This window comes from Vigna angularis, chromosome 9 (assembly GCF_016808095.1).
Source record: "Vigna angularis cultivar LongXiaoDou No.4 chromosome 9, ASM1680809v1, whole genome shotgun sequence".
Lineage (NCBI taxonomy): Eukaryota > Viridiplantae > Streptophyta > Magnoliopsida > Fabales > Fabaceae > Vigna > Vigna angularis.
In genome coordinates, this window is record NC_068978.1 from 28,928,860 (window position 1) to 28,940,078 (window position 11,219).

The 11,219-nt window shown below is 31.8% G+C and overlaps 2 protein-coding genes across 3 annotated transcripts; both read left to right on the top strand.

Moving 5' to 3' along the window:
• The first annotated feature begins 608 nt into the window (after positions 1-608).
• Positions 609-1,887, top strand: LOC108347032 (protein yippee-like At4g27740). The gene is made up of 2 exons (XM_017586134.2): positions 609-722; positions 1,475-1,887. The coding sequence occupies exons 1-2, from the start codon at positions 639-641 to the stop codon at positions 1,697-1,699; spliced, it is 309 nt and encodes a 102-aa protein (XP_017441623.1). The 5' UTR covers positions 609-638; the 3' UTR covers positions 1,700-1,887.
• Positions 1,888-6,456: 4,569 nt separating this feature from the next.
• On the top strand, positions 6,457-10,393 carry LOC108346223 (uric acid degradation bifunctional protein TTL). Of its 2 annotated transcripts, none has more exons than XM_017585239.2 (5): positions 6,457-6,868; positions 7,977-8,034; positions 8,416-8,517; positions 8,858-9,008; positions 9,715-10,393. In XM_017585239.2, exons 1-5 carry the CDS (start codon positions 6,639-6,641, stop codon positions 10,170-10,172), a joined length of 999 nt encoding a protein of 332 aa, XP_017440728.1. In that variant the 5' UTR covers positions 6,457-6,638; the 3' UTR covers positions 10,173-10,393. The 2 variants fall into 2 exon arrangements, with proteins under 2 accessions (XP_017440728.1, XP_017440729.1); XM_017585240.2 differs by having other exon boundaries at positions 9,718-10,393.
• Positions 10,394-11,219: the final 826 nt, after the last annotated feature.

Here is an 11,219-nt window from a genome sequence, read left to right on the forward strand (position 1 = left end):
TTGTATTATATAAATAATTGGCTATCTTATAAAAAAATAATTTATAATTGTAACATTTGGATATTTATAATATAAATAATATCTTATATTTAATTGTAATAGTTTGACTATGCTTAATAGAAATAATTTTCATATTTTTATATTATTTCATAATATAACAAAATACTTTTTTTATTTGTTTATATATTCAACAATTTCTCCTCGTTAATGAAAAAACATTTGTATTTAAAAAGATATTTAAAATTTTTGAAAAACTTTGAATATGTAATATATAAATTTACAGTAATAATGACATGATTTGATTCTTTACAGAAAGAATATTATAAAAGTGTAATAATAGCAATAAAAGAACAAACAAGTCTCTTATAAAAGTTATTAAAGCAAGCAAATATATAGTTAGATAAAAAGAAAAAGAAAAAAGGTGATGTGATTACATCAGACGTTTATGGTTTGTTGAGTGCGTGAAAGCGCGTTATGGAGCGTTGCAGGCAATTCAGATATTCATATCGTTTGGTCCAAACACTGTGTTGACCACGTCACTAGGATGTTTATCCACGCCTCTTCTCTCTTCCTATATAAACCCATTGGTTGTGTTGAAGAAAACTCACAACTTCATCTTTTTCATTTCATTCACTTCAATGGATCCACGTGCAACTTACAGCTGCAGAAACTGCCAAACTCCTATTGCTTATCGTGCTGAACTTCTTTCCAAAAGCTATATGGTAATATTGTTCATCAAACTCAGTTTTTTATCTTTTGCTTTTTTGCTTCAATCAACTCTTCGTCACTTTGTTTCTGTCTTTGGATGCAGATGATTGTTTGTAGATGAAAAAAACACCAAAACTATTCATTTTCTCTTTCTTTTATCCTTTCCCAAAACCAGAGTAGTTCTGTTTTTCTTTCTCGTCTTTTCCTCATCTTTCTGCATACAAAAATTCAACTTAGATTTCAGATAAAAATAGAAGAGATTTTTCACTTTTGTAACTATTGACTGAATTCTATACTTAAAAAGAATCAAACTTTTATGGTTATGGAGGACAACAACCCTACATGTATATATGCTTAATCTTTTGTTCATAACATCCTTGAAATAAAGTTACGACTTTTACACTCAGGGTGGCTCTTTTAATCAATAGGGTAGCAAAGGTTACCTTCAAAAGGAAAAAGAAATAAACTTTTTTTATAAACTTACTTCTTTTGTAATAAAAACAGGAAATGTCTGTGGAGACTACAGTGCTACTCCACACCCAGAGAGAAAAGAAGCAAAATAAAGATGAAAGTAGATTTCTTACAAGTAATATAATCCGACAATAAGATGATTTACAAAAGAATGAAAAAAGGTTGACAATTTTATTTTCCTGAAAGCGTTTATGAAGAAATCTGATAATGTATGAATGGTTGAAAAGTTTAACCTAAGTATTTTGGACATATTTAAAAATTGAATAGCAAGTGCTTCATCCCTTTGGGTATTCAGGCAAAAACAGGGCAAGCATTTCTGTTCTCTCATGCAAGGAACATTGTGTTTGGGCAAAAGCAAGAGAGAAATATGATAACTGGTGTGTACACCATTGCTGGCATCTTCTGCAGCAACTGTGGTGAAGAATTAGGTTGGAAATACCTTCAAGCTTCTGAGGCAAGACAGAAGTTCAAGGAAGGCAAATTTATAATTGAACGTTCAAAGATTTCCAAACAATACTAGCTTCTATGCTTAATGAGATATGTTTAATAATGTCTTTAGAATCCTGTAAGAAATTAAAAGAAACAGAAAGTGATTTCGAGTGAAAATAGTTTATGTGAGTTTCATGAATAGCAGATTTCTCTTTCATATCTGAAGAGAAGAAACATTATCTTCATAATAAGAGATGAAAAACTACTTTATCCTTTGCATTTTATCTGCAATTAGTGTAGATGTTGGGATGAAATAACACTTTAGAAATCAATCTGATCTTCTCTCATACGTAATTTAGTAGGGTTATATGATAATTGGTTAAATTAATTTAAATTAAAAAAAAAGGTAAGAATAATTTAAGAGTAAATTAGTAAATTTAAAAATAATTATTTTACTTTTTTTTCTTTAAAATCAAACATTTTTATCTGTTTGATTTCACTTTCAAACAAAAGGTGTACTCTATTTTTTTCCTCTTTTTTAACGAAACAGAGGATAAATTTCTCACTAGAATTAATTATGAAAAACTTTAAGAGACTTTCCACTAAAATCTTAATGACTGAAAATAAGACTTAGCTAGCATAACTTAATGTTGCATTCATTAACATTTGTGTAATTTTAGATGTTTAAATAAAATAAAATAAATTTATTTGTATTTAATATTAATTTATACATGTATTAAAATTATTTTTTTTTAAATTAAACATTTAAAAGAATTAACTTATCATACGTTAATTTTAATTTATGTGAGAAACTTTATTATATTTATTTAGTCTATAGTGTTTATCAAACAATTGATCAGCCATAACTTGGATGTTCCATTCATTATTTTTAAACATCCACATGTGGAGACATTAATTATGATATTTGACTTGTGATTCTATTAAAATAAAACCTCAAAATCTAATTATTTTTCTTGCGTGGCATTTGGTCAAGACAATTATTTACAGGTGCGGGATTATTGCGCTTAAATAATTAAGATATGTTCCACTGACAAAATATTTTTTAAAATATTTAATAGAATTTTTTTCTAAAAAATTCAAGTTTTAAAAATGTTAAAGAACCTTTCATTAGAATTTCAATCATTTACCAAATCAAATAATGAATAAGAAAAATGGTATTTTCATAGTTTAAAAACTTTTTTCTTGATCATAAAAATTTAAATTTTCGCTTCAGGATAAAAATAATTTCTGTAAAACACAAGTTAAAAACAACACCATTTGAAAATGTTATTTTTAGCCTAAAATTGTTATCTTATTTTAATAGCGTTCAATTATGAAAAAAAATTATCACACATATAGATATAATTAAATCAGATAAACATATAAACTATTACAACGGTTTATAGATACAACTATAATAACATAATATTATGTTTACAAGATACATATTACTAAGAGTTACATTACATTGAAACTAAAAACGTAATAGACTTTCACAAAAATCAGGATATAGTGAAATTAAACTTCCTACTCTACACTTTAACACAACTTCTGTCTTGCATTAGATCAACAGAACATTTTTATCTATTTATATCATTAAGGTAATCATTACAAACAACCACACACAAACAAAAAGGAAATGGTAAACTAATGTATCAAAAACAATCATATTTCACCTTTATAAAAGTAAGCATATAACACAGATAAATCAATTAATCCTAGGACTTACAATCATTTCTAGACTTGACCATCCGAATACATGTATTATTGTCGAACTCATGGGAGACCTGTCTCGTGGTGTAGTGAAACAACCCACCCACATCAAATTATCACACACCAATGTTAATCTATCAAACATTTTATGGCCACGAAACAACCACTAGACTAAAGACTTCCAACTACTCTCCATGACATGTCTCACCCTTCTCTATTTGAGATTGAATGGTTATTAAAAGTGTCACATCCCCCATTTCAAAGCCCTTACATCAATGCATTATACTACTGAACACCATCATAAAATCTCTCCAATAGATACATGGAATTACGTCAAACACAAATATCATGTGCATTCCTTATCACGAACGCATCATCATTAATTGATCATAATTGAATAAACACCATATCATGTGTGAATAGATATCATACCCACTCACATTTAGATCCCAACCCATGACACAACTAATATAATAATACGCATGCATAGAATCTGAAGTGACCTAATTCAAAAAGAGCAAAAAAGAAAACACAAAAACATGCAATGACTTAAGAGTAGGGATCACTCAATCCACGTCTCTAGCACTTAGCGCAAGTGCTCATGCAACCATGTTTGCCTAGCAAGCCCCACCTCTCGTCCAAAGAGGAAAGGTTAAGAAATAACGCTCAGCGCCCAAAAGCACCGCTCAACACCACACAACACAAGAGCTCTCTAACTTTGTAGCACTTAGCGCCTTGGAGCCTATAGGATCTCTGACTTTGCAACACTCAATCCCATACAGGGCCGCTCAGCGCCACATAGGGTCACTCAATGCCAAAAAGCTTTATAAGTTCTAAAGCTTTTTGGTTGTCTCTCAGGTAAGGGAAGCTAATTGCCTTGTTTTAAAGTTATATATGTTATGAGAACATTAATTTACATGTTTGATTTGTTTGAAATCGGTTGAATAAATGATGTTGGTTGTTTTAAATGTTGCTTTGTTGAATTGATTAAGTTGAGTTGAATTAGGGAAATGAAAATTTGATCAATTAAGCCAATTAGTATGTGTCTTAACATTAAAAAATGTTTTTGACCCAAGTTCAAAGAAGGGAATACTAGTTTGATCAGTTGAATAGGTTTTATTTTCATAAATCACTAAATTTTTACTTACTGATATCTGATATAGTGTTGATCGGGAGCAAGTTAGCGTTGAGCGTCAGTTCATTGTACAAGTTTAGGAGCATTTCAGTTTTAGCCCATTAGGCGATAGTCTTGTATTACTGAGTGCGAGAAAATGTGAATACTTTGGTGCTGAGCGGTAGTAGAGCACTATTGAATTTCATTGCCCACTATAGGTCTAGAACAATTTTATTTCTAGATCACTGAGTGGTACATGGACAAAGTTGAGAATGACGTTTTGCAAGAAGAATGACGTTGAGTTTTAAGACTATCGTTGCGCGTTACCTTTTGCGAAAGGTTTGGTGTTGAGCACCAAGACTGTTGCTCAGCGTCATCCTTTGCAAAATGTCAGGCGTTGAACGTCATCCTTTGCAAAAGGTCAGGCGTTGAACGTCATCCTTTGCAAAAGGTCAGGCGTTGAGCGTCATCCTTTGCAAAAGGTTAGACATTGAGCGTCATCCTTGCAAAAGGTCAAGCGTTGAGCGTCATCTTTGCAAAAGGTCAGACGTTGAGCGTCACTTTTGAGCACTAGTGCATATGTTGCAATTTCCTTTTGCTTTGACTTGTTTGAGATAGATTCACCATGGTTTATATGTATATTTGAGATGTATTATGACAATTGTACGGAATGATAATATGGTTATGGTAAATGTTGTGGAAGGAATTTCAATGAGAAGTTTCTTCTGGTGATTTTAGTAATGTATGTATTGATATATGAATTTCGTATTGGGAGTTATCTCGTCACTTTAATAATCATCCAATCTTAAGTAAAGAATGGTGAGAGGAGCAAAAGGTCTTAGTCTAAGGGCTTTACCTTAGCCAAAGATGTTAACGGATTAACTTTGTGTGTAGTAGAGTGAAACTCATTGACAATGACTCTATAGAGCAGTAGAGGTTACCACAAGTGCATAACTCGCTAGAGTCTGATATCAATACATGTATCCAAATGATCGAGTCTAGTATGAATAATTATATGTGCTAGGATTGTTGATATGCATGTTTTTATGTGTTAATATTTTTATACACGTTGTATGGTTGTTGTTGTTTTTGTATATTAACTTATTCTTTCTTCTGTGTTTTTTTATCTATTTGTTCTTTTTGTTTGTAACGATCACCTTAATGATGTGATTAGATGAAAATGTCTCAGTTGATCAAGTGTAGGGTGAGAGAGTGATACAATAACATAATTCAGGATAAAATCTTGTTTTGTATAATTTTTTTCTTTTAACAAACTCTGATTTTTATGAGTGTGTATATATGACTCTCTATACTCAACACATGCTTTTTTATGTATGACTATAATATAATTGTTGTATGATTATTTTTTATGCTTTTTTTATGGATGACTATAATATAATATAGTTGTTGTATAATTGTTTTTTTATACTGGTTGATTATCACATACATGTATAATGTTTGTTTAGTATTTTTACACTTACAATAACATTTATACAATTTTTTAATTATATATATATATATATATATATATATACTAAATTTTATTTTTAATTAATTATTTATAAAAATAATAAATATTTTTTAATGTAATAAAAGTACAAATACACATTTTCATAATAATAAAGACAAAATAAATATAACTATTTGTTTAAGAATTTAACCAAAATTTTATAATTTATTAAATAGTTAATTTAAAAGATATTGTTATTGGATACTCAAAATTAAAATTAAACAAATATTTTAAGCTTAAAATGCATTTAATCTATTTAATAATATTACAAGGATTAGATTCAAAATCGACAAAAACTTATAAAGACTAAATTTCACATTCAACTCTAATAAAAAAATGTCAATTCAAAAGATTTTTAATATTAAAAACCATGCCACAATAGAAAAAGGATTAAACTTAAAAAGTGAGAAACTAAATTAAGAAAAATAAAGAGAAAAAAAGATAATTTTTAACTTCAAAATCACCGCATTAGAAAAAGAATTTGTGTCACTACCACTTTCCCCTTGTGCTGGCCAAAAGAACATTTCTACGTGGCTTTTTGTTTGCATCGCAAGAACAAGACTAAGTGCTGACACAGCGTCACATCCTCTTCTCTTCTCTTCTCTTCTCTTCCCACGAACAAATCATAAAAACAGTCCAATTCCAATATAATTGTCAAAAACACAAGCGAACAGAGTGATTAGTGTTTGAAGAATGGAGTTCAGTTTCGACGAGAAAGACTTCGTATCGTGCTGTGGAAGCACCAAATTCGCCAAGGACATGGTTTTGGCTTCTCCTTTCAGTTCATTGCAGCACGCTGTTTCTGTGGCGAGGGATGTTTGGTTCAACAACGTTGATGTCAACGGTTGGCTTCAGGCCTTCTCTGCCCACCCTCAGATCGGGAATACCCATGCTCCATCTGTTGCCTCTGAAGCCAGTGCTCAGTTCAGTACTTGAATTCATCTCTTTTTTCCATCTGGGTCACTCTACTTTTTGTGTTTTGCTGTGAAAGATTTGATTTTTTTAGTGCAAAGGGTGTGTTTTTGTCTTTGTGGGTTGGTGGTTCTTTGGGTCTTCACTTGGGATTTGTCAGTTCGCGTTCAGTTATTGATCCCTTCCGATCAGAAATTTAGCATGACTTTTGAAGTGGTTAATGTAAAAGTTAGAGAATTTCTAATACACGATAGTTAGTATATAGACTATTTACTCTCTTTTTTAATCACTTGGGTGGTTCTCTATTTTGTGTATGGGATGAAGCCGAGCGTATATAGTCTATGGACTGACATGACAGAGATTTTACATTATCATTCAGTTATAAATCATCATGTATGGTTAATAGTTTACTTTTATGCTATCTTCAAAATCCCATACTTCTATGATTTCTGATTGATTGATATTGTGGAAATTCATACTTACCATAGGAATTAAACTCGTGAAACTAATGAGTTAGGTATGATTGTGGTTTTCTCTTTGAGTGGGTGCATGTGTTAGGTAATGGATTCCCTGCAATCAGGACTTCAGGTTGGAATGTTGGATGAATTTTGGACTACTCAATCTGAGATGCATATTTCAAGTCTGATCTACTTAGATAAAATATGAGGCGACCAATGCTCATCGAAAAGTTGTAATTGTGTGATAGAGTGAATGTCCTAAATCCCTGACTACGGGAAATCTGTATCTGGGATTTTAAGTTTCGTGTGGAGTTGTCAGTTGAGTTCAGTTATTCCTGCTATTTTGCTCCTGTTTGGATGCATTCTGTTTTGTGTTTTGATGCGAAACAAATGAATTAGATGCAAAAGGTTGAGTTTTAAGTTAGTTATGGAGTTTGTCAGTTCGGTTATTCAGTCCATCATTTTTGTTCCTGTTTTTAACCATCTGGGTTGCTTTCTCTCCATTTTACATTGATGTGAGAACCTTGAGTGAATGTTGTGAATTTCCCTTCATCTGGGTGGTGTTTGTCTGTGGCTTCAGCTGTGATTTATGCAATGAGAAGGGTAAAGAAATGTATATCCTATTTGCTAGTTAGAAATAATAAGGAACTGTTTTATGCAGTTGGAGTAAAGGAGAGCAATCAACTGCTTTATCTACTGCAACTGGTTCCAGCTTACAGGTTTGCTTGCTGCTGCTACTCAAAATATTACTAATATTTTAGTTCTTTTTGATGTACTACGAAATATATGGTTGGAACCTGATCGATCTACGGTCTGCTGTCATAATACTGAACATACCATGTCTAATATATTGAATTGAAAAGCACCTTCTTTCCAAGAGTTTTAATTTCTTTGCTAATATTTCACACGGTTAGCATCCTTCATTGTGGAATCTGCATCGTGGTTTACTATTGCTTTTATTAATATTGTGGTGGAAATTAGGCATTCATTAACAGAACTTGGCTTTGGATGTGGCTGCAAATTTATGGTTAGAGGGGGACCTCAACTGCAATGTTAACTGTTAATAGATGGAAGTTAATTACCTGCGTGTCATTTTTCAGGAACTATCTCAATGGAATGCTCGGTACAGGGAAAAGTTTGGGTTTGTTTTTCTCATTTGTGCATCTGGCAGAACCACGGATGAGATACTTGCTGAGCTGAAGGTAAATTTGAATTTAAAGTTTAGTGTTGGCAATACTTTTATTTATTTAACTTCTATTCTTGATTAATGTCTATTTGGGTGAGTTTTTGTTGAGCTATTATGTTATGAACATAGATTTGTTTAAGGTTACACTATGGATTAATTACTTTTAGAAGGTTGAGCATGATAGTTCTTGTGATCTTCTTATTCAAAGGGTGGGGGATATTCCTTCATTCATTATCTCTTATGTGCCTAATTCAATCATTCCAATTTCCTACATTGGTTAGGAACCCGAATTATTATGAAATGTTGATATAAGACTTTTCATTTAAATTTAAATTAATTCATTTTACACTGTGCAGAGACGATATACAAACCGGCCCATTGTTGAGTTTGAGATTGCTGCTCAGGAGCAAATGAAAATTACAGAACTACGCCTTGCAAAGCTCTTTTCAAGTACAGAAGACATTTCTTCTAAAATTGGAAATTATTCCACTGCTAAAAAGGCAGAAGGTACTTCCATATTCTTTCCTGATTTATGTTTGGTTACAGTTTAAGAACCCCTTTTGATATTGAAATCTGCATAGAAAAGATATAACTGTGTTCACTGTGTTTCCCTGACAACCCTTCAACTATTCAATTTGGTTTTGCTTATTGCTGTATGTATTCATTAATTGAAATGTAGCATATCATCAGCCATTCATCACTAGTCATGACTTTTTGTGCAGAAGTAGAATGATCAAATATTTGAGTTTTTCATTCATTCATTCTTTCAGTGCATTAAAAGTTGAGTTCTACAATATTCAAATCATGGATACTAGTGATTTATTTTTAACTATTAACTGGTGTCAGAATCATGCGATTGTGGCCTGTTATTAACCATTTTGAACTATGACATCTCTCAGCTAGACTGACACCCCGTTCAACAATCATTTGTCATCATTCTAAAAGAGATGCAACACAAAGACTATATATATATATATATATATATATATATTTGTTAAAATCAAAGTAACTTTCTCCTAAGATATTTCATATATTTCTAACTGTGATGCATGTGGTATCTGTGGATGGTAAATTGGTTTCTGAGTGCTCAACAAAACCCTCCTCCTTTATTGTTTATAAAATGTTGTGGTCTGAATTTTCAAAACTCTGCAACTTTTACATCATGATGTTTACAACAAGTTACCAATCTTGGTTTCTAATTTTCCAATGCTAGAAGATCGCATTAGCATCATCAGTAGTCATGTGACTGCTGCTTCAGAGAGTTCATCAGGTAAACCAATTCAACATCCTGCAAGAACTCGCCCTCCAATTACCACTCATGTGTTGGATGTGTCGCGGGGCTCTCCGGCCGCCGGTATTGAGGTGCTTCTGGAGCTGTGGAGGGGTGTTCAGCCTCGGCCGACATTTGGGGCCACAGGCGGAGGCAATTGGGTGTTTCAGGGGTCATCGACGACGGATCAAGACGGCCGAAGCGGTCAACTGCTGAGCATAGTTGACGATGTGAATCCAGGAATATACAGGATAAGTTTCAACACTGGGAAGTACATCCCAAATGGTTTCTTTCCTTATGTGTCTATAGTGTTTGAAATCAAGGATTCACAAAAAAGGGAACATTTTCATGTTCCTCTTCTGCTTGCTCCATTCTCATTCAGCACTTACCGTGGAAGCTAGGAATAGAGGAACAGTTGCCAAATGAATGCCACATTGTGTTTGTGACCATAGAACTTGGTAGAAAAAGGTACCAAATTTAGATAGCTAATAAGTGTAGAATCCTTGAGTTAATGCATGTTATATAAGTTCTTTTGAATCAACAATCGAGACTTGCAATATTTGAGACATGACTTCAATATTTAAATACCACATTTATAGTGCATGAACAAGGGTTTTATTCAGTTCCATTTTAATGAAATTATATTTAAATTGCCTGCATAATTTGTAACTCAAAACAAGTTCATCACTCAAGTGATGAAGTTGTATGAATAGGGTGAGTCTTTGGAATGTTTTATTAAGTTTATATCTTGGATTATAATATTTTGGCAATTGCATCTTGCACCCCATCAAATATTTTGCCGCACCCCACAATACAAGGAAAATACTTAAATACCTTTTACCATTGTACCACACTACACCACCGGACCATTACTGCAGAGGATAAGAAGAGAGAAAATGCTTAAAGAGCTCATTTTGGAATGCTTTTTTCGAAAAATATTTCATGTGTTCTGGACTCTTTCCAAAACATATTTTATGTAGGATTACGATGTGATAACAATTTTTTAACAATAGATTATGTGTCACTATTTTATTTATCTGTTTGAATTTATTACGTGAGTGTTGTAAAAAAGTTGTTAAAAAAACATTTTTCTTTTCCGTAAAAAGTTGTAAAATAATTGTTAGAAAAATTTCTTTTGCGTAAGAGTGTTTCGAAAAATTCATTCTGAAAAGTTTTGTTCCGGAAGTATTTGAAAAATTGTATTCCAGAATATATTTCACGAGTCTAAAAAATTTTACATCAAAAATTTTGTTTCGAAAATTATGTTTTGGAAATTTTGTTCCAGAAAATTTTGTTAGAATTAATAATCTGAAAGTCACTTTTACAAAGATAAAATGTTCATTTTGAAAATTAATGAGGTGCAGGAAGCAATTGCCTAATATTTTTATATACAATTGAATGTTTATTCCATAGTGTTTAATTTGATAGTGTATATACTTTAATGTGTC